Source organism: Poromitra crassiceps (assembly GCF_964638095.1).
Source record: "Poromitra crassiceps genome assembly, chromosome: 2".
Lineage (NCBI taxonomy): Eukaryota > Metazoa > Chordata > Actinopteri > Beryciformes > Melamphaidae > Poromitra > Poromitra crassiceps.
Window position 1 is genome coordinate 5313897 of NC_139624.1, and position 27257 is coordinate 5341153.

Genomic DNA, 27257 nt, shown 5'->3' on the forward strand with positions numbered 1-27257 from the left:
TAACGTTAGTTAACGCTATACATCTTATGAACACAAATGATGCCCTCCTCATACACATGTAGGTAAGACCCTTAGCTAAGCCTGCATGCGTGTGCATACTGTTGTCAATGCGGGCCATCTCTGGAAATGTGCCTTTTTTTCCACAGCCAAAAGTCGATGCTAACTTAGCATCAATGCTAATGGGAGGGAGGACTTACCAGCATTCAGTCATTGCCTGCTTACTGCTGCTTGCTGGTATTGTTAATCCCATGTCAGAAAAAGACTCCAGGTGTGTCGCTAACGTTAGTTTCTTTTGAGAAAGATTGTCTCCACGGGCGTCTGAAAAGTTGTCTCGAGTCAGATGTATTAGAAAAATTTGAGAAAACACACGCACATCTCTTCTTGTAGGTGCTGAGTCCAAAGTGGTTAATTCATCAAGATTAAAAGAGACTCGCGACACTGATTTGCTCCCAATGTTTTGTTTAATTTTGCATTTTAAAAGACAACGTTTCGAGCCGATGCAGGCTCTTCGTCAGGTCAGGCAGCAAACCTGTCATGTCTGAGCTGCCTGACCTGACGAAGAGCCTGCATCGGCTCGAAACGTTGTCTTTTAAAATGCAAAATTAAACAAAACATTGGGAGCAAATCGAGTCAGATGTAGCCATGAGTTGTGATGCAGCCAGTGTTGTATGACTGTGAGCGTCCATGCTAACGTTAGTACTTTAAACAGCAGCAGCGTGCATCTTGTCTCTATGAACCTACAGAATGGACGGTTAAAGCATAGACTCTTGCTTACTTTAAAACTTGTATTATCAACATACATATAACGTAACGTTCGCTCTAATCTAGCTGCTATGGATACCCGACTGGTGTCTCACTGTTATTGATCCCGGGAACAACATGCACTAGTAGGAACTGACAATCCTATTGTTTACATTTCCCGGTGTAACCGCTAATACCAGTCAGGTCACGTGCTTATTATTCGGTGTGAAAATTTTCACACTGTGGCATCCCTAGTGCAGCCGTCACAATAATTTCTAATGATGTGTATAACACGTCTGTTTCAGAGGTCAGTACCACAGGCAGAGAGCAGAGTCTCCAGTACCCAGCTACCTGTCTATGAAGAGTGACTCGTCTAAAGGTTTTCTTCATCCAAACTTCAGTGATGAACCTGGACCTTCAGACACAAAGTAAGAAGACTGTTATACTGTCAGCCTACCTGAGAAGACTTGAGTAATGATGACGAAGGAACATGTTCTGTAGAATTGGTTCCCTTCACTGTTACTTAGTTCAGTGGTTCTTAAAGTGGGGTCCCTGAGGCAGTTCTAGGGGTCCCCAGCTAAAAACGGCAATAAGTTATTCACTATACTTCCATTCATAAGTAGCACAATGACACAATGCATGACTATTTTGGTCATGGGTTTCATACACTTTCTGTAATAAAACATCTAAAAGCAATAATCTTATCATATAGGGGTGTGTGGTCTAAGTTGTGTGATGTGTGACTATTTTGGTCATGGGTTTCATATAGGGATGGGAATTTCATGCATTTTCCTTAACCCTTAATTGAACACGTTAACAGTCAATTAATGGGTTAATCATTAACGCTGCATACCACAATGAATAAATAAATAAATCAGTGTGGCTTGTGCTTTGGGGGGACGCGACAGCCTGGTTCTCAATGTAGTTCAGTAGCTCACAAAATCCCTCACAGTCCACCATGTTTATCTGCATCATGTCCTTTCCCACCATGAAGCAAATCCTCTGAGTTATTGTCTCTGTTGCATCACTACAGCTTCTTCTAAACAGTCAGATGTGAGTTTAACTTCTGCCTCACGTCGGGTACAACATTGACAATGCAGACTACTGGAGCTGTATTTGAGAACGGCATCGCAATATAGTTCATTATTTCTTGAATTACCTTCGACTACTCGCTCGCTCCACTGGAAATAGGAATGTATCAAATCCACCGCGCCAGTTCAGCTCACCCCAAAGTGCTCTGTGTGTGTGTGTGTGTGAGTGAGTGAGTTATTGTCTCTGTTGCATCACTACAGCTTCTTCTAAACAGTTGAGAATTTGAGAACGGCATTGCAATAATATATATAGTTATAATATATAATATAGTTAATTATTTCTTAAATTCTTCTTGACTACTCAGTCGCTCCACTGGAAAAGTGAAGGTATCAAATCCACCGTGCCAGTTCAGCTCACCCCAAAGTGGTGTGTGTGTGTGTGTGTGTGTGTGTGTGTGTGTGTGTGTGTCCGATCATTCCCATGCTGGACTTAACACTACGTTTTGACCGCTTCTTGCCTCACCATTTCTGTTTCCATGGCCCATCACTAACATGTAACCAGATCATACAGTGACATCTCAAAGCAACAATCTTATCAGATGGGGGGTGTGGTCTAAGTTGTGTCCGTTTATGGGTCTTTAACATGAAAAGGTTTGAGAACCACTGGTTTAGTTGACACAGTATGAGATGATTGTATTCCTGAAGCAAAGCTTGTAGTGAGGATATGATGGTGTGAATTTAAATTCACAATAAAGATTCTGAATTAATAGAATATATATATATATATATATATATATATATATATATATATATATATATATATATATATATATGGTGTGGGCGATATGGCAAAAATATCATATCACAATTTTTTCAGGCAGGATCACGATCCACGATCTTATCACGATTCTTTTTCATATTGGTTTTTAAGACTATTTTGCAAGTTACTGAACAGTACAAGTACAACCAAACTAATTCCAGGGTTCGTACGGCCATGAGAAACCTAGAAAACTCATGGAAATTTAAAATACAATTTGTTTTATAAATATTTTCATGTCATTTATTTACGCTGAGTTTCCAATAATTCATGTGCTAAAAAAGAATGTTCACAAGCATGCAAACACTATCTATTAGGGATGTCGACGGTTAACCGTTAACCGGTTAACCCGCCGAGAACGTCTTTGGTCGGTTAAGCATGTCGGTTAAACGGTCAATTTCCATGTTAATTTGCATATAACAGTGTTGCCAATGTGGCGATTCCCCCCCCTCCTTCGTGGTCAGCAATGTAACATAAGTATATTAAACGATGGGGCAAGTATTAATCAAGCTAGATTTGGAAATAAACACATGGTTCATGTTGATTTTATCTACCTGATGTCTGATCAAACGCATTCCGCAGCGAAACACACACACAGCTGAACACCTGCTGCAGCCACACAGAGTCACAGTGAAGTGAGCGCACTGACTGCCCTGCCCCTCTGCTGCTCATGTCTGAGCACACAGCTCAGATGTGCTCTGTGACCACTTCAGAATAATTAACACACACCCAGCGAAACAATCAGCTCATACATGTTCTATAGTTTTGTTAACTCCGTGTGTGCTGTCATTAGCCTACTTTTTCTTCACTGTCTCATTCGGTCTAACGGCCGGGACACACATCTTGCATGTGCGTGTGCGTGGCGTGCTTGCTGCGGCTGGCAACTCTCTCCCTCCCTCTCTGCAGTGCATGTTCATCAGGCACACGCATGCATACGCTCGCACTCAATGATGAAACAGTAGTTTTTACCGTGTTACAAAAATGACATGAAGCGGTCGAATTGACGATTGAAAAGTATCAATTAACGTTAACGTTACTGTCCAACACATGGCAGTTCGGATAAATTGTTTCACAAGAGACTGCGTGCGGAGTGTGGACTCGTTTTTATAATGTTGTGGAGCCCTGCCAGGCACAGAGAGCACAGCCCTCGCCGCGTGTGTGAAGAGAGAGAGCGAACGGGTGAGACAGAAGCAAACTATTTTTTGCAGATCTCAAAAGCAGGTAAACCACTGTGGGATTAGTGAGACTATTGCTAAAAGAGAAGATACTGTAGTGATGTGCACTTTGTCAGTGCGCCCTGCATCCTGGGCTGTCGTCCGCTCAAACACTACTTCACGGGGCGGCTGCGTGTCAATTGACGTGCCCTTAATATGCAATGCGAGCAGTATAGCCTATCGGAGGAATGTTTTTGTTTAGATGGCTGGAGGGTTCAACTTGTCTTCTCGTTTTGTTAATGTGTTTTTTTCTGCTTGTAGATGTAAAAATAAACGCTTTCTACTGAAAAAAAACCAAGCATTTGGTAGCCTAATGGTTTAATGGGGCACAGAGAGTAAAATAGCGCATTTTAATCTTCTCGGTTAACCGACAGTTGTCGGCTAATGAGTGTCGGTTGTCGGTCAAGAAAAATTATGATTTTCGACATCCCTACTATCTATCTATCTATCTATCTATCTATCTATCTATCTATCTATCTATCTATCCATCCATCTATGTCTTGGTTCACTGTTATTTATACAGTAGGTTTGGGCGAAGGGACGAATATATTGGCTATCTGCAATTGAGTTGCGTGATTGTCATTTGTCAATTTGCTAATTTAATGGAGAGAGAGAGAGACCGACAGACAGAGCGTAGGGACAGAGCAGAGACATGCGACTCAACACACACACACACACACACACACACACACACACACACACAACACACACACAGCATTGAGCTTTAAGCAGTGTGAGAGAGAAAATAAGGTGGAGCAGAAACGCGCTCTCCTGAGAATACGAGGCAGCAGGATGAGGGCAGATTAGGAGCAAATATGCGTCCTCGCATTTAAAATAACTGCCGAGTCCGACTGAAGCAAATTAAACTCAAACTATCAAAAAGAGCAGCCGAGATTCAGACACTTTTTGCGCGAGTTCCTCTCTATCTGCCTGTTTGTAATGTGTTTAATAGAGGCCCTCACAAGGAGCCACACATTGAAAAGTCATATAAACAGCCCAACAATGGAATGTAGCTGAGAAAAAAATGTTTTTAACAAAAACAATCTCAACCTCACATTGAGCTCAGATTCCATTAGTCTACTGTGGGCTGAGCCCAAAACATGTACTTTAACTACTTAAATCATGATGCAAATATCAATGTAGTTGAACTACCTGCAGGTTGCTGCAAAATGTAGTTAAACTACTAGTTTAATTACATGTAGTTCACTACTCTCCATCACTGAAAATAGGAAAAAAACAGTTGAAAACAAAACACTTTGCATGTCTCTACGTCCCCATTTAGAAATAGAAGGATAAAATAGTACAATTACTGTAATTTAAATTGATACAGCATGTGTTGACACCTGACCATGCACATTACACTGACTTCCTCACATAACAAATTATGCCCTGCCCTCTACTGTCCTAAAAGGTGTATTACACTTAATGACAGTTAATGTGTAAAGCACACAGGATGTTGCACGGAAGTTATGAAGACAGCTTAATCTAAGACAAAACACTTAAAGTTCAATTCATTTTGAGGTACTGGTCTAAATGATTTAATCATGGAAAATACTTGAACTGCCCGACACTAAGAGCCCTGAACAGACCTAAGTTTGCTGCAGTGAAAGAAAGAGACAGATTCAATAGAGCCAAAGTCAAGCCCACTTTAGATATATGAACCATAGATGTGAACCAAGGGATTTCATCCTCCATTTCTTTTCCATAGACATTTTGTCAAATGCTGATAAAAATACTTTTACTTGGTCAAACCAAGTGATTCAGCTGCAGGTGTTACTCAATTAGTTTGGCCACTTTGCTGCAGTATTGCTGCAATACACAGCAGGTAAAAGTGGTGCTTTTGTTATTTAAATGTTTTCTCTGTTCTTTACAAAAGACCCCCCTCACTGCTGCCACAGCAGCACCCGCTCACTACTGCCACAGCAGCACCCCCACACTGCTGCCACAGCAGCACCCCCTCACTACTGCCACAGCAGCACCCCCTCACACCCCCTCACTACTGCCACAGCAGCACCCCCTCAACCCCTCACTGCTGCCACAGCAGCACCCCCTCACTGCTGCCACAGCAGCACCCCCTCAACCCCTCACTGCTGCCACAGCAGCACCCCCTCACTACTGCCACAGCAGCACCCCCTCACACCCCCTCACTACTGCCACAGCAGCACCCCCTCACACCCCCTCACTACTGCCACAGCAGCACCCCCTCACTGCTGCCACAGCAGCACCCCCTCACTGCTGCCACAGCAGCACCCCCTCACTGCTGCCACAGCAGCACCCCCTCACTACTGCCACAGCAGCACCACCTCACTGCTGCCACAGCAGCACCCCCTCACTGCTGCCACAGCAGCACCCCCTCACTGCTGCCACAGCAGCTCAGCAGCACCCCCTCACTGCTGCCACAGCAGCACCCCCTCACTGCTGCCACAGCAGCTCAGCAGCACCCCCTCACTGCTGCCGCAGCAGCTCAGCAGCACCCCCTCACTGCTGCCACAGCAGCACCCCCTCACTGCTGCCACAGCAGCTCAGCAGCGCCCCCTCACTGCTGCCACAGCAGCTCAGCAGCACCCCCTCACTGCTGCCACAGCAGCACCCCCTCACTGCTGCCACAGCAGCTCAGCAGCGCCCCCTCACTGCTGCCACAGCAGCTCAGCAGCGCCCCCTCACTGCTGCCACAGCACCAAAGAAGCACCTTGAAAACATTGAAAATGTGGCAGTAAGTTACATGAGTAAAATCTGTATTATTGGAATCACAAGAGACCATAGAACATTTCACTCAGAACAAAACTGAGTGCTTTGACCAAGTAAAACTATTTTTATAAGCATTTAATGGCAGATTAAATCTGTTTGTATGCCTAAACTGGAAGTGGCCGTGACTTTAGTTCTGTATTGTGGAGTCGATGCACCAGCTTGTGGGGAAAGTGTTTGTTACATAACAGCAAAAAGTCATTAAAATTACACCATAAAAAAAACTGTGTTTTGAAGCCAAATTAGAAAAGTCCAAAACGTACTCATTATCTGCTAGATTTTACACACTTTTTCGACACTGGCTCACAGCCACAAGTGTAGCAAGCCAATAATGTCTTGAAATGCTCGGAAATACTGTGATTAGGCCTCCGAGTAGAGTGTGCTGAACAACCCAGTTAGGGATGCATTAGTCTCGCTGGCCAGCCTCCCCTCCCTACCGGGAGAGGAGTCTGGGATAACTAAGGTAAACCCTCCCCTGCTCTACTCTGCTCTCCCATTGGTGCGACTGTTTCAGTCGCTGCCGGATGTCCGCTCCCGGCTTATTACAAGCTCTGTCATTGGCTCCGACCATGTCAATCAGAGTGGCTTCCGCTCCCTCCTCCCTGCGTGTCGCTGTAAATAGTGCCCTGCCGCCGCAGCGAAAACAACAACGCTAAGTAGCTAGCCAGCTAATGGCACAAACCTCCACGCTAGCTCATTGCTACATGCTGAAAACGGCAAGTTGGATTGTTGGAAACTATTTTCCGTGGGCAGTGCCGCTAAGCGCCGCCCATGGCAATCCCATTATGGAGACTTGCGGCGCCAGACTCCTCTCACGGTAGGGAGGGGAGGCTGGCCAGCGAGACTAGGGATGCATCAATATGAAAATTGTGACCGATACCGATAACCGATATCAACTTTGCTGTTATGGCCGATAACCGATATTTGCCAACATTTATTTACTCAAAAGGAATTTCAGCATTTCAGTTGAATATTGTTTCCAAATGCAGCTGCTTCTTTTAATTAAATACTGCTTCACTACCCTGTTTAATTTGATGCTGCTTTTAACACTACTTTTAATCAATAGCACGTCCATCATGTGTCAATCAAATTGTCTCATCCCGCCCACCAGTAATGTAGTGTTCACACTATGATCTGTGTACTCAGTGATCCACTGCACTTGACAGGTTTATGTTTGTGTCAAGTTAGCAACAAAGATGCTTCATGTCTTTCTGTGAAGAGACGCAGGAACAGAGAGACAAGACACTTCTCTTTTGGCCCAGCAAGTAGCTGGAGCCGCTTATTTCCTAGTACTCTACATATTCCATCGCTGCTCACAAGATAGACTGAATCACTAAGCCAGAACGTGGCAATACCTCAGCCCATATCCCATAGTCCTTTGCGGGCCATGTGACTGTGGCCCTCCTTGCCCAAACCTGTACTTGTGATTTATGTCCACTAGATGTCACCACAACTGATACTTTCCATTAATTCCATACTCTGCTTGCTAGCAACAAAAGATAGTTAAAACCTTTTTTAGTTGTTTTACTACATTTATAAACTTTTCTAATGTGTCATAATGAATTGCCTTAATCTCCACAGAGAGAGGAAGACGAGTGATGATAGACGAAGACCTGGACTGCAGACATCCAGTCAAACCAGCATCGTACAAAGTAAGACTTGGAGTGTATCTACTGTTGTCACCATTTCTACAACCAGGACTTATTGTGTTGCTACAGACACATGTTTCTTTCTCATGCAACACACACACACACACACACACACACACACACACACACACACACACACACACACACACACACACACACATTAATACCAGATACTATACAGTATTTGAGTAACCCTTATTTACTCCTTCATGTCTTCCAGTGGACGGTGCTCTGCAGGTGGTTTTAGATGAGCATAAGATCATTCTGATAAAGAGATGTGGATTTGTGACAGAAGGAACTGAAGCAGGAACCGCTGAAGCAGGGACTGCAACCTCCTTCAACAGGATCTACACTCTGCTCTACATCACAGTGGGACGAAATGAAGATGTTAATACCCAACATGAGGTGTGGCAGCTGGAGACAGTGTCCAAGATGAAGACCCTCCATGATGCTCCACTCAGGAGACAGGAGACAGCATCCAAGATGGAGGAGACCCATGAAGCTCCGATCAAGTGCCACGACATCTTTAAACCCTTACCTGGCCAAGAGAAACAAAGGAAAGAAAAAGAGATAAAAATCAGAGTAGTTCTGACGCAGGGCATTGCTGGCATTGGAAAAACATTCTCAGTGCAGAAGTTCACTCTGGACTGGGCACAGGGCTTGGAAAATCGAGATGTCAGTCTTGTGATTCCTCTTTCGTTCAGGGAGCTGAACTTGATCAAAGATAAGCGGTACAGTCTTCTCACGCTGCTCCATGTTTTCCATCCAATATTACAGACGGTCACAGCAGAGCAGCTCTCTGTCTGTAAAGTTGTGTTCATCTTTGACGGCCTGGATGAAAGCAGACTTTCAATGGATTTCCAGAACACAAAGGTTGTGTCTGTCGTCACACAGGTATCATCAGTAAATGTGCTGTTGACAAACCTGATCAAGGGGAATCTGCTTCCCTTGGCTCTCCTCTGGATAACTTCCAGACCTGCAGCAGCCAATCAGATCCCTCCTACATGTGTCCACAGGGTGACAGAGGTACAAGGGTTCACTGATGACCAGAAGGAGGAGTACTTCAAGAGGAGATCCAGTGATAAAGAGCAGGCCAGCACAATCATCTCCCACATCAAGGCATCCAGGACCCTCCACATCATGTGCCACATCCCAGTCTTCTGCTTCATCACTGCTACAGTTCTGGAGCACATGTTGACTACAGACCAGAGAGAAGAGCTGCCCAAGAGCCTGACTGAGATGTACTCACACTTCCTGCTGGTTCAGACAGAGAGGAAGAAGCAGAAGTATAATGAGAGACGTGAGAGGAGTCAACAGGAGCTGACGAAGACTGACAACGAAGCTCTTCTGAAGCTGGGGAGACTGGCGTTTGAACATTTGGAGACAGGCAACCTCATGTTCTACCAAGAAGACCTGGAGGAGTGTGGTCTTGATGTCAGAGAGGCATCAGTGTTCTCAGGAGTGTGCACAGAGATCTTCAAAAGAGAGTGTGTGCACTTAAAGAAGACGGTCTACTGCTTTGTTCATCTGAGCATTCAGGAGTTTCTCGCTGCAGTCTACATGTTCCACTGCTACACAAACAGCAGGGCTGAGAATGTACTGGAGTCATTCCTGGGGAAAGACTGGGATATATATCATCAACCCCTGGATGTCTTTCTGCAGATAGCCATGCACAAAGCCCTGCAGAGTAAAAATGGCCACTTGGACCTCTTTGTCCGCTTCCTTCATGGCCTCTCACTGGAGTCCAGCCAGAGACTCTTAGGAGGCCTCCTGGGTCAGACAGACAGCAGACCAGAAAGCATCCAGACAGCCATCAGCAACCTGAAGACAATGAACACCTCCAAACTCTCTCCTGACAGAAGCATCAACATCTTCCACTGTTTGATGGAGATGAATGACCAGTCAGTACATCAGGAGATCCAACAGTTCATGAAGTCAGAGAACAGATCAGAGAAGAAACTCTCTGTGATCCACTGCTCAGCTCTGGCCTACATGCTGCAGATGTCAGAGGAGGTTCTAGATGTGTTGGACCTGAAGGCCTACAACACATCAGATGAAGGACGGTGGAGACTGATCCCAGCTGTGAGGAACTGCAGGAAGGCTCGGTTAGTCCTGGTATCTTATTTATTTGTTTGTTTGTTTATCTATAAATAAGGATCCCCATTAACTCACGTCTATGGCACCAGCTAGTCTTCCTGGTGTCTGAATCCAGTACATCATATTCATACTAGGGCATTCACGACTAGTGAATTTTACTAGTCGACTAGTCGTCCCTAAAGGTGGTCGACTAGTCGACGAGTCTTGAGTTTTTTTCTCCCCCCAATAAAAACACTCAACTCACATCAAAAGGTCTCAAATACAACCAGGCAGCAGGGCTATTGAGATGCAGGCATAACTAATGTAGTAGACCTTTTCTGACCAAGCTTGATTCCCAAAGCATTTGGCAATAAATGAGTATAAAACGGCATGGCTGATGGCTGTTTTCTTAGTCTAACGTTATACTTTTATAATCCAGACAGGCCGAGGCTTCACACGCTAACGTTACATTGGTTTTCCACTTTTAATTTTAATGGTACGTGTGAAATAATAGAATTGACAGACCAGTGTCAATTCAATGTACTATCACACCATTTCCCTTTTCGGCCTTCAAATTAAAAGTGAGAAACCCAGCTAACAAAAACGTTGCATTATTCACAAACAAATATGTAACGTTACTTAAAGAGCATGGAGCAGGGTAATTCCTTTACTAAATGTTAGGGCTGTGCCGATTCACTTATCTCCCGATTCGATACTATCACGATACTTGGGTGCCGATTCGATATATATTGCGATTCTTAAGTATTGCGATTCTACGATTATTGCGATTCGATATTACGATTTATTGCGATTTTCTTTTTTCAGTTTGTTTGCTTTTTTACACTAGATTAGAACATGGGAAAAGTTGAATCATACACTAGAGACTGTATATTATATCATGAGTAGGGCTGGGCGATATAGTTAAAAACAGGGGCGGACTGGGATCATAATTCAGGCCGGGCATTAGATACCAAGCAGGCCAGGCCGATATGGGCCGACGCGCGTGACGTTTGTCCGATTGAAGCCCAATTTGGGCCAAATCCAATTTTACAATGAGATGCACCCACTTTAACCCTGAAGTGTAATTATTACTTCAGACTAACTAATAAAGGAATAAAACCACTAGTAAACCAGTAGGCAGCGCCTGGCCTGCTGTTCAGTGAGTGGCCTGACTGCGGGCACCCAATCCCCCCCCCCCCCCCCTTGATTATCGAGTCTGGAATAAAAGATCCATTAAAAAAATCGTGACATTAAAAATCGCGATACTTAGGTGAATCGATTTTTTTTCTCCCACCCCTACTAAATGTATATTTAACCTTGTCCCTAGGTCCATTTGAAAAGTTAATGCAGGATACAAAATAAAAAATAACACGTGAAAAAAAATATGGAGAAAAACACCTTCCTTTTTGAGAAGGAAATAATAGGCTTTTATTTTGTTAAGGCACAGCCTGTTACGTCAGAGTAGGGAGTGGCTCCCGCGTGCGCGTCTCCCTCTCCCCTCCCACTGTAGGTAGCGTCCGTCAATTCCATGGTCAAATCAGTCGCATTTCAGGACAGCTAGTCAGGTCAGCTACGTACGCTAAAAGTCAATCAGTCAGCCAGTTGGTCGGTCAGTTGGTAGGTTAATCACTAGTTAGTTTGTTCAGTGTTTCCCACAGGATTTTGAGTATTTATGGTGGGGGGCCGCAGACCCCCTAGGGGGGTGCGTGGGCATGCCCCCCCGCGAGATTTTTTTTTAAACATTTTAAAGTAAAATGCATGAATTTGGTGTACTTTGAGAAAGCTTAAGAGCAAAATTAAAAGGCTAGATCTATGAAGAACATGTCATCATTACTGTGATGTGGGTTTACAATGACAAACTAAATTTCTCCCTATAGGTCAGGGATACTCAACTTGCTTTGCCACTTTCGTGAAATGATAGAAGGTGAGGGGCCAGTTAATAAACAAACAATATAAATTTTTCTGTAGCGGATTGTAGGTTTTTGGGGTGTCAGCTGGAGTTTAGGCTGACAATGTTGTGCACACCGGATAGTTAGGTTAAGTTAGTTAGGTAAAAGGATGGCTTTACCGTGGTGAATATGAAGATCTATTAAATGTAACCCACCTATGGAGTTGGAATCCGTTGAACTTTTTAAAATTGGTCGTTTCTACACAGAGAAATCAAACAAAACCCACTCTGTGGGGTGTGGTGGGGGGGGGGGGGGCGGTTGTGGGAGGCAGAAATCCTCCACTTCCCACAATGCAGTGGGCTCATGGTTTTCCAGTCCACGCCCAGCCCGCAGGCCCTGGGGGCAAATTCCTGTAGGTGGCGGTAATGCACAAAAAGCTGATTACCAACCGCCATAAAACAATAGAAGAAGAAGAATAATAAGGCGAAGGCGGCCCAGGGGGCGCTGGCTAAAAAAACAACATTATTCACGCAATCTTGCTACTACTCAACTTTACTTCGTTTGTTCATCAAACGATAATGGCAAGGGTTAAATGTGTAGTTAGTGCGTGCATGGCGAAGAAGAGGAGAGAAGCAGAGGAAACGGGCAAAGCGCTTATTTCGCATCGTTTCCCAAAAGATTGAGCGCTACGGCTAGCCTACGTAGCTAGCATTAGCATAGGGCTCCATTAGCTGGGACTGGGCCCTGCGAGTTTGCAGTATTAATTTCAAAGAGGACTATCAACGTTCTTTTCTAGCCACGGAGACAGCTCAGAGTCGGAAAAGATTGGGGGAAGACTGCTTGCAATAAAAATCTACAGCTCTATGTCGATAGCTGCAATGTATATTTTTATTCATTTTGATTTCGTTTTAAAATACTTGATTTTACCTGTCTTGTCTTTTCACCATCATCGCTGGCCAGCCTCCCCTCGCTGTCTACATTTTTACTTTCCAGGACTTGGCATATATCATCAATTTCAATTTGTGAATTATAAAGTTATATATATAGATATATATTTTTTTCCATCACTTACCACAGCAAGTCAAGGATTTGAAATCATTCAAATATGTTTTCATTCAGATGTGAATTCAATCCATAAGTAACACAATGACAGAATGTGGCTATTTTGGTCATGGGTTTCATACACTTTATGTAATAAAACATCTAAAGCAAAAAGCTTATCAGATGGGGTGCTCTCGGACATAACCTTATCAAATGAGGGTCAATGGTCTAATTTGGCACAGTTTAGGGGTCCTAAGTAGGGGTCCACAGTTTAGGTTTCTAAGACAGTGGTTTGAGAACCACTGTCTTAGAAAATGCAGTAGGATTTATATTACAAATTTATGTAATGAAGAGTTTTTATAGGTTGGTGTGAAAATCAACAGCTCTGCATCCCATGTGTTTATACTTTGTTTTTACAACAGTAAAAAGTTCGCGTTTCTTTAATTAACACAGTAGTAAGTATTGATGCAGGTGCAGAATGAATAGATGCCAGCAATAACTGCTCAAAGACCTACTGCATCTAATGTAAATATCAACCTGGCTGCAGCTTTTACAACCCCATAGTGGCAAATAACCAAACTACAAGCAACATATATTTGAAATTGTAATACAAGTTCAGACAATATGTAAACACTATGTACAATGACAAATGGATGTTCAAAAAGCATAGTTCAAAGAGTTGTAATCTGCATTGTCCAAGATGTAGCATCAGCTCAGCTCAGCTCAGTTTGCCTTAGTCCTATGATGGGCCGTGGGCATTCCTTTCGATGGCAGCCTTTCTTGCAGATTCCAGATCTCCTCTCCAGTCTCTGATGTTGTCTATCCATTCTGTCTTCCCTTCTCCCCCACTGTATAATCATGAACGGCTATGTGATGTTTTTCATAGCGAGACAAATGCACACACGTGTAACGTTAGCAGCTGCTCCGCAGAGGCAGACAGCAGTGTGCTCTCTGTCACCAAGCCATCATGATTCCCTCCACTTCAGTCTGAATATCAGGCTAGGATGTTTTCACATCAGAGAACGGGGTTAATTTCCCTCGTTTGAGGGTTTGCCTGGCGGCGTCTGGAGATCTTTTAATCACGTCAATTAATTGCCCCTCCTCTTCAACATTCCTGATATTAGGCATAATGGTAGTGGGTGGAACATTACGTGGATAATAGGCTACCGCATTTTCTTTTGCCAACTTTCTGAAAATTCGATTAAAAGTTGCAATACCTTTGGTTGGAAACCCAGCGACAGGTGAATGGATCCAACACATCGAACCAGGCTATTTCTCTCCGACATGCAATCCCGACTTGTTCAAAGATTTCGGTTCAAAGACCGACCGTTTTAGCAAATGTGAAGGACAACATGCATGCCCGCATAAGTCAAACACGTGTAAACAAGTTCGCTCCGTGGCACAGAGTTTGACGAGGCAATTAAGGCAATAGATATGTGCTGTAGTATGAGCACAGAGAGGATGAACAGTCATGACATGACGGTGTATATAAAGCAAATATCAAATAAATCATAAACTCAAGTAGCCTACCTATAGGGGACATCAGACCACTGCATAATGCAAAAGCCCCAATAACACCATGGCCCTGACTCAAATATGTACTAAATAATTAAATCAAGGCCATAGAGTGTCATTAAACCCTTACGTGGCATGCAGCAATCCCATGTCCCCCATACTAATATTTACAATAATCCAATTATTAATGATATAGTGATTTATTGTCAAAAACACACCTGACATGAAAAATTACACCATATAATAAACCACCACCATAGCATATATTTCAATAGCCTATTTATTGTGCATGCAAATAAGAAACATAATGACATTAATTCATACACAGGACAACATCTTAATATCCCTTCCTTGTGCCAAAATAAAACACATTTAGAAGCCCAGGATTATTAGCCCACATGCAGTGCAGTGTACTAAAGTAGACTGAACACAAAATTAAATGACTCAATACACCTTGGCAGAGTTCTGCTAAACAAATAGAAAGGGAGAAAATGTGCTCAGTAGAGTACTGGGCACATGTTTCCTGATGTTTTAGGTTTTTGCCGTGGTATCGTTTCAGTATCGGTATCGAGATACTTAGGCAGGTATCGGTATCGAACTCATAATTTTGGTATCGTGACATCCCTAGTAGGCTATCGCCTCGTCTTTTCCAGTGGTCATATTTCCTCAGCTTCCTCTTATTCCCACTTTCGCCCTCACCCAGTCATTGGACCGTCTCTCCTTCCAACTGACTCTCAGTACTCGTCTCCACAGCCACAGCTCGAAGACCTCAATCATCCTTTCCTCTGCCTTCCTTAAGGTCCAGCTTTCACATCCATACAGCGCGACGCTCCACGTCAGCGCTTTTGCTAGCTTCACTTTCAACTTCAGGCTTAGATCTTGTGATTTCCACACTTCCGTCAGGTTTGCTGCAATGCTCCTGGCCTGTCCTATTCTTATCTTGATGTCTGCAGCGCTGTCTCCTTCAGGGGTGATATAAGATCCCAAGAACTTAAACTTTTTCACATTTTCAAGTTCATCACCCTGGATTTTCACATTTCCTTTCCCATGCACATTCATGGTAGAAGTCTTCAGGCTGTTGATGTAAGACCCATTTCCAAGCTCAATTGCCTGAGATGGTTTGCCATGGTCGTGATTTCCTCTTTATTATTTGCGATCAGGGTTGTGTCATCGGCATAACGAATGTTCCAGACAGCTCGACCTCCGATGCCCTTTCCACTTCGCTCCCAGAGAAGATGTAGCCTACAGATAATGAAAGATGTATGCCTAATTCTAAGAGTTCAAATAGTTCTTCTGTGTCATGGATTGTTTGCTGGAAGCCAAGCCAAATTATCACTCAGGTGAAGGGTACATGGATTCAAGTCAAGTCAAGTTTATTTATATAGCCCTAATTCACAAGCATGTCTCAGAGGGCTTCACAGAAAGTATGTCTAGCTGATTCTAGCTAACACAACAGTAACAAGAATATACAGAATAAAGATAACATTTGAACAATTGATAATATAGAAAATATAGAAATGAAGAGAGAGCAGAGGAGAGAGCAGGAGAAGGGGGAAGAGCAGGGGGAATGTGAGCGAGTGATGGGGTGGGGAGGGAATGGGAGATGTTGGAGGGTATAGGAGGTGGGGAAGGAGCAAGAGGAGAGAGCAGGAGAGGAGAAGGGGGGGGGGGGTGTGGGGGAGAAGAGAGCAGGGGGAGGGAGGAGGTTGGGAGAGAATGAGAAATATAGACGCACATCTTGCAAACGGACATATGTCAATTTCTAAGCAACCAAACTATGCCTAATTTAATTGGCTGCAAGCCTTTAGTAGTGAGTCCTTTTGCCAAATAAGCACATGTTCACATATAGTAAATAGAAATACTAAGAGCATGGGTGCCATGCTTTAAATAGTGGCGGAATATTGCCATGCTATGCCATGCTTTAAATAGTGGCGGAATATTGGAGGGGATAGAGTGGGTGCCATGCTTTGGAGTAAAATGTGTACTATGCTTTAGAGTAGTGGGGGAAGGGGGGAAGAGGAAGAACACCGGGAAGAGGAGAAAGCAGGAGAGTGGAGGAGGGAGGGAGAGCGGGGGGATGTGAGGGAGGAGAGGGGGGAGGTGGGGAGAAAATAGGAAATGTGGAGGAGGAGAGAACAGAGGAGGAGAGATGAGGGTGCAGGGGAGGGAGAGCCAGGGTAGAGGTAGGGTCTAGGGTTGGGGGAGGGGAGGGAGTAGGATACGGGCCCGGATTAGGGCGAGGGTGGGGAGAAATGGGAAATGTGGAGGAGGAGAGAACAGAGAAGGAGAGGTGGGAGGGTGCAGTGGAGGGAGAGCAGGGGGAATGTGAGAGGGAGGAGAGAACAGAGAAGGAGAGGTGGGAGGGTGCAGGGGAAGGAGAGCAGGGGGAATGTGAGAGAGGGGAGAGGACAGAGAGGAGGAGAGAACAGAGAAGGAGAGGTGGAAGGGTACAGGGGAGGCAGAGCAGGGGGAATGTGAGAGGGAGGAGGTGGGGAGGAAATGGGAAATGTGGAGGAGGAGGGAACAGAGAAGGAGAGATGGGAGGGTGCAGGGGAGGGAGAGCCAGGGTAGAGGTAGGGTCTAGGGTTGGGGGAGGGGAGGGGGTAGGATACAGGCCCGGATTAGGGCGAGGGTGGGGAGAAAATGGGAAATGTGGAGGAGGAGAGAACAGAGAAGGAGAGGTGGGAGGGTGCAGGGGAAGGAGAGCAGGGGGAATGTGAGAGAGGGGAGAGAACAGAGAAGGAGAGGTGGGAGGGTGCAGGGGAAGGAGAGCAGGGGGAATGTAAGAGAAGGGAGAGGACAGAGAAGGAGAGGTGGGAGGGTGCAGGGGAGGGAGAGCAGGGGGAATGTGAGAGGGAGGAGGTGGGGAGAAAATGGGAAATGTGGAGGAGGAGGGAACAGAGAAGGAGAGGTGGGAGGGTGCAGGGGAAGGAGAGCAGGGGGAATGTGAGAGAGGGGAGAGGACAGAGAGGAGGAGAGAGGCAGAGAAGGAGAGGTGGGAGGGTGCAGGGGAAGGAGAGCAGGGGGAATGTGAGAGAGGGGAGAGCAGGAAGTGGCAGGGATTCAGGAAAATAGGGGAGAAGAGGAGAAGGAGCAGAGGGGGGGAGAAGGAGGAGAGAGCAGGAGAAGGGAGTGGGGGCGGTGGGATGTGGGGGAGGAAAGAGCATGGAAAGAGAGGAGGTGGGGGGGGGAGTGGGAAATGTGGGAGAGGGGAGAACAGGAAGGGGGAAGAAGCGGGGGAAGGGGGAAAGAGAGAGGGGGGGGGGGAAGATCAGACAACTGACTACTCTAAGCATTAACCAGAGCTAACTGGGACATATTATCTAGCTAATCTACAGCCTAATCTGGCCTATCCTACTCTGCTCTAGTCTGATCTTTGCCTGAACACTATAACAGGTCAGCCTTAGGCTGTAGCTAATCTATCGCCTACCTAAGCTGTTCTAAACCAACCGGCAGCCCTCGACCAGTGATGAAGAGCACCCACATAAGGCGTGTGAGGGAAGGCCAGGCCGGGACACAGCGGCGCCCCCTCACCCCCAGTGAACGCAAGAAAACCTTTCCACCATATGGTGGCAATCCACACATGGATCGCCACGTTAGCCTAGCAGGCGGCTAGGCTAACGTTTAGCGATAGAACGGTTGTTTCAGATGACCGCGGATTGAGAGAGAAGAGTTATTGAGTAGCGATGTGGATATCGCAGGCAGAGAAAAGATAAGATAGCAAAAGGTAGGCGAGGAATTGGCAAAATAAGTCGTAATAGGCAGAGCTGAAAAACACCGGTATCACACAGCGTCGCAGCGTTGTGACGTCACACTATTGAGTGGCTGGTCACATTTGAACATTGCCTGCACTGCACACGCTGGCAAAACAATAGCACGATGCCTCCCTCTCTCGCCGTGTAGAATAGGCTATCAGGCGACACTGTCAGCAAAAAAACAAAAACAAACACGTATCGTTGTATCGCTATGAAAAACATAATCACATAATTATTTAATTTATTCCCAGATGCCACTCTTCTAACACCAAAACAGTATAGTAATGTATTGTTACACGTATCATTGTATCGCTATGAAAAACATCATCACATAATTATTTAATTTATTCCCAGATGCCACTCTAACTCCAAAACAGTATAGTAATGTATTGTTACACGTTCTGCTATTACTTACTCAATGCTGCTGGCCTTGGCCTCGTTCCTCGGTATATTCAGCGACTTCTTCAAGAAGAAATTGGCCTCGCTGTAGCAGAGCGATCAATCGGAGCACATTTGCAGCAGCACATTTGTCCCCGCACGGCGAGCTTCGGGGCCCCGGCCTCTGGTTCGTCTCTGGCGGCCTGTTCAACTGCCTCTCCTTCCATACAATTCCGCTATTCCTCTGCACTGTAGTCTGACTCATATGGCGTTAAGTAGCCCTGAATGTCAGAGTTTATTAGCACACTTTGGAAATCGTCTTCATCCATATCAAACTCTTCAATTTCACCAGAAATATTTCCTTCAGCCATGGTTCTTTGCAAGGAGCTAGGGGAGCTAACGTTAGCTAGCCTAGGCTATGCGGTGGAAAAAGATGGCTGCCTAGTGTTTTGGTTTTGGAGCTGTGAAGGGGCGTGGAGGACCTCTAGAGGCGGGACCATGGCGGCACACCCACACAAGAGTAGTAGTTCAAATCTGCACATCTTCCGCATGTGTGGTACACCGCTCTGACGCGGTCGTGACGTAAAACGCGTCAGAGCGGTGTACTAAATATGTGAAAGATAAGGGAGTACAGCCAAGAGGGTTTACTGAGGGGAGGTAAAGGCTGCCCATCTAATCATACTACTGACATTGTAATGACACAAATCTGGTTGAAAATCAGGAAAGCCGGCCTTTAAGTACATACATAAGTGCCTGGGTAGCGAGCAGATGGCGGTATTTGACAATTTAGCAGCTAAATCATAGATTATTGAAAGATATTCCATATACCAGACTGAAATGCTATAACAGAAGTTTTGGCCAGAATGACATGAACATTTATTGGACACTTATTCAGCGGGTATCTTGCATGTTGCGTTCAGGTGCACTGTAATTTTTTTTCTTTTTTTCCACAAATTCCTTTATGTATAGGAAACACTGTAGTTAGTCAGTCATATGTGACCCGCTCCATCAAAATGAGTCGGATGTCGCGCTAATGTGTTTCTCTTGAAACGCGATTTTATGAGGAAATAATGGCCGTTTTCGTATTTGACCTGATTCTAGTCAAATAAAGCCTTGGCTTTCATTCTGTGTAAATATTATTGTGAAATTCCAACGATAAATTTAGTTTTTAAGCTCTTAAAGGAAGAGTGAGAAATGTGAAAGTACACCGCTCTGCCCTGCTCTCTGACTTCAGGTTGCCGCCTCAGTCGCATTCATTTCTTGTTGCCAGCTAAACGGGATAATAAGTACTTGTAAATGGTAGGCTTATAATAGGCTACTGCAGAATTTAAAACGCTGTTTATGAAGTTAGTCAGGGTTGTATTGTGGAGTTTTGTTACTGGTTTGTTATTTTAGACTAGTTTGAGCAGTTTGTATAACGTTAAACCTCTTCAAAATCTGCCGCGGGGCGGTCTAATCCGAAACGGCCTGGCAACCCATCCCCGCAGCCCGTGCCTCTGTCTCTGTGCCTCCCTCTCCCAACCTCTCCTATACATGTTCGTCCACTAAAATTATTGATTCTCTGGATAGCAACATCTTGACCAGCACTCATCATGCCCATGTATGGATGTATGGATTTCCCTCTAGCGTGTTTTATAAAAATAAAAATAAAAGAAGCGAGTAGAAAACCGCGCCTCAGCTGACGATCCACGCCAGACAGGTGCGTTTCGTATGTGCCTTTCAGAAGAGGGACTGAGTCAACATGTGAAAAAGTAATCTGGAGCACACGGCCAAAGTTTAGGCAATTTAATAGGTGCAACAAGCAGACTACGTTTCGACACGCAAAGTGTCCTCAGAGTAAAAAAAGAAAAGGAGAAAAAGCGAGTGTTTTGGCAGGCTGTGAAGTGACAGGACTTAAAGTAACCATGAATTTGCGCAATGAAGACATTGCTCGTCTTTTAAATTAAATTCCTGTTAGAGGTGCAACCAGACAGCAATTGGACAGCTAATTTCTGATTATTTCACCACTCCCTTAGCTGCTGATGAGGGAGGGAGAGGTGACTGGTGCGCGACTCTGACACTGACAGCCGCTCCACCTCACAGTCGGGCTGTCCGGGGGGCGGGGGCTAGCTCCGATGAAGGTCGTGGTGATGATGAATTTGAGCGGGGAGGAAGATACCACTCGTTTCTGACCCGATGGCGAAATGCAATCTCAGATTAAACTGAGAAAAGCACGAGAGTAGCCTTCCAAGTATGACTGCAAAATTTACAACAGAAGCCCTTAGCGCTTCACCCTGGACGAGATGGTGAGAAGAGCAACCAAATTAAAGACATTAGTAATGCTATAGACTACATAATTATTTGATTAATTAATTAATGTATTTATTTGTTTGTTTGTAAAGGCTATAGTAGGCATAGTGTTTTCCTGATAATCAATGGACATGAGAAAATCACAGCTATGAATATGTTTGTGTGTTTATGAGCATCTTGAGAGACAATGTGAGGAAAATGATTTCAGCAAAATAGCCTATAATAATGTTAGAGAGAGAGAGAGAGAGGTACAGGAGATTATAAAACAGGTGGTTGTGCGCACGTGCGTGTGTGTGTGTGTGAGAGGGAGAGCATCTGAGACACAAACATGTGAGGAAATAATTTCTTAGCTAAACAAAATAATAGCCTATAGCCTAATGAAAGTTTGTAGGGTTGTAAATCCATCTGATACCACATGGTGAATGTTATGTTCTGAACATGGGGCATATCATAATGGTATGTCATTTTGTAGCTGAAAAATATCTGGTTCTGCAGTTGGGAAGATCAGCTCCCACCTGACCCTCCCCCAGGATCATAAAACCACCATACAGATTTTTAGCCCAATCCAACCTGGGGAGGTGGTTTCCAGGACTTTCCAGGCAGTAAACCACCTGGAAATTCCTGATAACCACCTGGACCTTCCATGACCTTCCCCAGATCATAACACACCACCATACAAATGTTCAGTGTTTCCAAGATCTTCCAGGAAACCACCTGGAATGTCCTGGAAACCAACTGGATCTTCCCATGACATTCCCCGGATCATAACACACTGCTATAAAAAAAATAATCAGCCCAACCCAACCTTGGGAGGTGGTTTCCAGGACTTTCGAGGAAACCACCTGGAAAGTCCTGAAGACCACCTGGACCTTCCCATGACCTTCCCCGTTTCATAACACACTGCCATACAAATTTTCAGGCCAATCCGACCTGGGGAGGTAGTTTCCAAGACTTTCCAGGTGGTTTCCAGGACTTTCCAGGAAACTACCTGGAAAGTCCTGGAAACCAACTGGACCTTCCCATGACCTTCGCCAGATCATAACACACCGCCATACACATTTTCAGCCCATTCAGACCTGGGGGAGGTGGTTTCAAAGACTTTCAAGGTGGTTTCCAGGATCTTCCAGGAAACCACCTGGAATGTCCTGGAAACCAACTGGACCTTCCCATGACCTTCGCCGGATCATAACACACGGTCATAAAAAATTTCAGCCCAATCCTACCTGAGGTGTGGGCGTAGTAGTAGTACAGTAGCAGTAGAATTGATGACATCACTCACCGATCACAATTGCTTGAGGTACATCACTGATGACATCATCATTGAGTGCTTGAGTGACATCACTGGTGACATCATCAATCACCAGCAGTAGTAGTAAGCAGTACTACTATATATTTCTTGAAATAAACCAGAATATGAGTGCCACTGGGTTAATTTAAGCATAAGTATCAGTAAAAAGGAGTTATAGCATAATGAATCTATAAATTACAGTATTTCACTGGTAAATTGTGTGATTTCAAATTGTGTTCAAATATTTTTAGTAGCACTTCAAGTGTTAATTTATGCCTGACTATGTAACTTTATTTTTTATAAATTATTATGAGAGGGGTTCCCCCTTTTCACTTATACACCTGGGGCCAGTTGCACCAACTGGTCTTACGACTGGTCTTAAGCTAAGCCGGTCGTAACTTTACGACATAACAGCTACGCCGGTTGCACCATTTTTCTCATTAAGACCGGTAGTAAATATTACACCTGGTCAGGAGGAGGCGTAACGTGCCTGTGCCTGTAAGAGATATCCGTGCTAGTCTATCAGCGGAGACCTGCTGTGATTGAGTCCTCAACGTCCTCATCGTCGTAAAGTCGCCTTCGAAGCATGACGTTCGATTATAACGAACTAGTTGTGTGGCTTAGCCTTCCCAAATGTTGAGGGTCGTTTTTTAGAATTTAATACATAGAATTGGGAACGTTACATTCAATTTCATTCAGACTGCCTGCCACTCAATCGCCGCCATTTTCCTTTCACAGGAGGAGGAAGGGGTGGGAGGAGGGAGGGTGTAGTGACGCGCATACAGTAGTGGCCATAGACTGTATATTAGAGCGTAGTGGCACAGTGACGGCGCGAGGCACATTTTTGGGCCAATCAGGGGGCATTCCCCGGCAATTCACATGGACGTGCATTGCTACGACCAGCGTAGTTAAAGGCAGGCTTTTCCGTGGGGGATATGAATATATATAAAATCTCACGCCCCTAAGGTTTTCAAATCCGTTGAAATTTTTGAAATTGGTTGTTTACAGCCTGAGATATCACCAGAAATCCACTCTGTGGGGGGGGGGGGGGGTGGTGGGGGGGAGGTGCGGGTGCGGGGACTCGAAATACTACATTTCCCACAATGCACTGGGCTCGCGTGGCCTTCGTTTCCATGCCCACCCCTCAGGCGTTTGGCTGATATCAAACTCCAGTAGGTGGCGGTAATGCACATATATGTTTGCCAACCGCCATAAAACTCAAAGAAGAAGAAGAAGAAGAAGAAGGCTTCGACAATAATACATGGAGAGAAGAAGAAATAAATCGAAAATAAATTGCCTCCAAATTGCACCAAATTTAAACTGAAGTATATATGTCGGGAGATGTCTTCATAATTTTTTTTTCATGCATTTTAAGGCATTTTCGTAGGAGTTACGCGCATCTGATGTTGTAACTATTTTCTGTAAAAATGTGTAAAAACGGGTACATTGCTCAGCGTTGATTTCGTTACTTCAACCCACCTACTACTAGATGTAAAATTTGACGAGCTTTCCAATGCCGCCAGTCACGTGTCTGTCCGTGCTTCTGTTCCCGAGAAAATCGTCTCTTTGCAAAGAGCTATGGAAAGCTAACCTAGCTACAGCAGGCTAGGTGGTCGGAAAAGATGGCTGCCTTTTTGTTTTTCTTCAGACCTCTGAAGGGGCGTGGAGGACCTCTAGAGGCGGGACCATGGCTCACAACAGTTGTAGTTCATAGGTGCACGACTTCCGCAAGGCGGACTTGGGCCAGATGACGCGAAACGCGTGGGCTGGCCCAAAAAATATGTGAGAGATGCTTGATATCTCTGGGAGTGAAGCTCCAATTTCAAAAATTTCCACGGATTCGAAAACCTTAGGGGCGTGAGATTTAATATATATTCATATCCCCCACGGAAAAGCCATCCTTTAAGACCAGACGTAAGCCCTGTTGGTGCAACAGGCGTAAATCCACTCTAAAGACTGGTCTTAACTAAGACCGACGTAGGAGTTACGACCAGGCATAGTTACGACCAGTTGGTGCAACTGGCACCTGGCCCCCAAAATGTCTGCACATCTCTGGCTGCATCTTACTCTCAATGCAGCAGCGCACTTGTATGTTTCACTCATGTTTCTCTCTCTCTCTCTCTCTCTCTCTCTCTCTGTCACTACTGTATCTGTAAGTTCTTCACAATAGAAATCGTCCGGGTTTGTCGATGAAAGCTCGCTTTTTTATCAGCAAACGTTCAACACGGCTCCACACGGCTGAAAGCAATCAGGATCACGCCTGGCACGGGTGCTGCGTGTCAGGATCGTTAACCTCATTCTCGTTCTCTGAATCAACTGGCACTCAGCATCGGGAGGATTAACTTTACTATTACAGTAACGTCGTTGTCGATATCAGATTCTTTATCATAAACACTTCCACCCTTTCTGAGGATAATCTTCCTCTCATGACCCTGGAGTCGAGGTGTATCTCCAGATAGGTCACTGTTTGACTGGGGAGGGGAGAGCTCGTCTTCCAATTTATGGCAAAACCCAGTGTAGGGGTGGGCGATATGACGATCTTAGATCATTCACGATCAGAATGGCTCCACGATCTGCCTTTCCAGACAGATCGTTAGAATCGCGCTACACGCAGTGCACATTCTATCAGTTGCATTTCTATGTGTGAAAGACACTTCCCAAGTTTTCCTCCCCTCCCCCTTTTCACTTTGCAAAGTGCAGCAGCATGACAACACGGAGCGGAGGGGTAGTTGGTTTGACACACACACACACACACACACACACACACACACACTTAACCAGGGCTTGCCTTGACAAGGACCTCCCGTCATCCCAGGGACGTTAAAAATAGCGTTAATTAATTTGGGGACGGAGCCGGACGATAGCCTAAACACACACTCTGCTTGTTACAATGAACAGCGTTAAAAATGACATGCCACACACACACACGCACACTAAACAGACATGCCCATAGCCAGACTTTGAGAAATACCGAGGTCATTTTACCGTGGTGTGGGGGGCCAGGGGGGGCTGGGCTCCACCTGAGATTTTTTTTGTCAATTTTTCAAAGCTTTCAAATGCTTCAATCTGGTGCACTTTGACAGCAAAATGAAGAGGCTAGATCTATAAAGAACTACACACATCATATTAGATTAATATCATCTTTACTGTGCTATTGCTTTACCATTATACCAAAAATAAATCTCTCCCCACATATATTCTGCATACAGGTCACATATGGTAGTTTGTAGAATACTGCTGGATTAAATACGATGGCACATCTAAATATCTGTGAATAGTTTTATATTCTTTATATCTTATTTGTTTATATTGTATATTTGTTCTAATCTATTAGATGTTACCTGAGCACCAATCACACCAAGACAATTTCCTACTAGTATATGAAAACATACCTTGTCAAATAAAATAATTCTGATTGTTGTTGTGTGTAGCCTATAGGTCACAATTGTTTGAATTGGATCTGGTCTGTTTTTGTTTGTGCTGAAAAGCACAGTGACATGCTAATTCCCATGATCCCATCATGTGAAGAGTGGGCAGTGTACCGCCATCATCACCTCTACTTCTTTTTCTTTGACTTTCACTCTCCTCCTCAGTTCGCTTTCCAAAGCTGAGCTTTGTTTGATGCAATCTTTTCATGGTCTCTCTGTGTTAGTGAAGAAAGCAAACACATCCACGGTCAATTGATATTCATGTGTGAATACCAGCCTCTGCTAGGATAATCTGGTTGCAATGAAAAAAGAGGGGACCTCATTTCAACATGAATTTCAACCATTTACACACACTGAATTGAAAGTAAAACATGTCATTGACGGTCTACTATTGAAATTAATGTTTGAATTAACTAGCGTTAGTTAGCAGTAGTAGCCGCCCTCTCGCCCACCGCACTGCTAGGCTTCATTCATTTTAACGTTACTTTCATGCAAGCACAGGCACTGCCTATTACTAATTCTAAGACACAGTTACAAGAAGCAAGCAGCCCACACTATTATGTTACCTGGCTCGCTGTATCACCGTCAAGGTTTAATTCCTTCCTCCTCTGCGGTGCTACTCCCTACTTTGTTAACAAACCTCACACGCTGGCTGCACGCCGAGCGAAGATCGTCTATGACACCTGAAGCAAGCATTAGTACTGGCCGTCCCACAAATTATGCACCGCGTCGACCAAAGATCATCTATTGAGAAGAGGAGTCACTCCATCATAACTTTGCCATTGTAATATCTTTGCCGCACGAATATCAAGTTATTTTTTGGTCGGAAAAAATACCGAGGTCATGACCTCGGTATCCTCAATGGTGGCTACGGGCCTGGCGGGCACTGGCAGAGACAAACAGGCAGATAGAGCGGAAACTCATCGCGCAAAAAGTGTCTGAATCTCGGCTGCTCTTTTTGATAGTTTGAGTTTCATTTGCTTCAGTCGGACTTGGCAGTTATTTTAAATGCGAGGACGCATATTTGCTCCTAATCTGCCCTCATCCTGCTGCCTCGTATTCTCAGGAGAGCGCGTTTCTGCTCCACCTTATTTTCTCTCTCTTACTGCTTAAAGCTCAACGCTGTGTGTGTGTGTGTTGAGCCCCCAACACTGTAAAGGCCCCGCAAAATAATAATAATAATTGAGCAAAGGAACTTGCATTGATCAGAAGTGACAACTAATCGATCCATTGCAACACCAGTGCACAGCAATCCTGCCATTTTGGCCTGTGTTGTTGGCCAAAAGCAGCGCTGTCAAAAGCAAATGTGTCAACTAGGCTTGCCGCGATTTTAGGTATTACCGGTGTTACACGGTGTTGGGGAATACACTGATTACATAATGTCCCCACCGGGAACACCGT

At 44.8% G+C, this 27257-nt stretch overlaps 1 protein-coding gene across 1 annotated transcript in view; it reads left to right on the forward strand.

Moving 5' to 3' along the window:
* Positions 1-8146: 8146 nt before the first annotated feature.
* The window catches only part of LOC310798079 (protein NLRC3-like), a gene marked incomplete at both ends in the record, with an annotated part of 176331 nt that continues 157220 nt past the window's right edge, over positions 8147-27257 (forward strand). The window contains 2 exons of the mRNA XM_083660573.1: positions 8147-8200; positions 8435-10302. Of these exons, the coding sequence (XP_083516699.1) occupies positions 8147-8200; positions 8435-10302 (1922 nt within the window). The remainder of the gene's footprint in view (positions 8201-8434; positions 10303-27257) is intronic.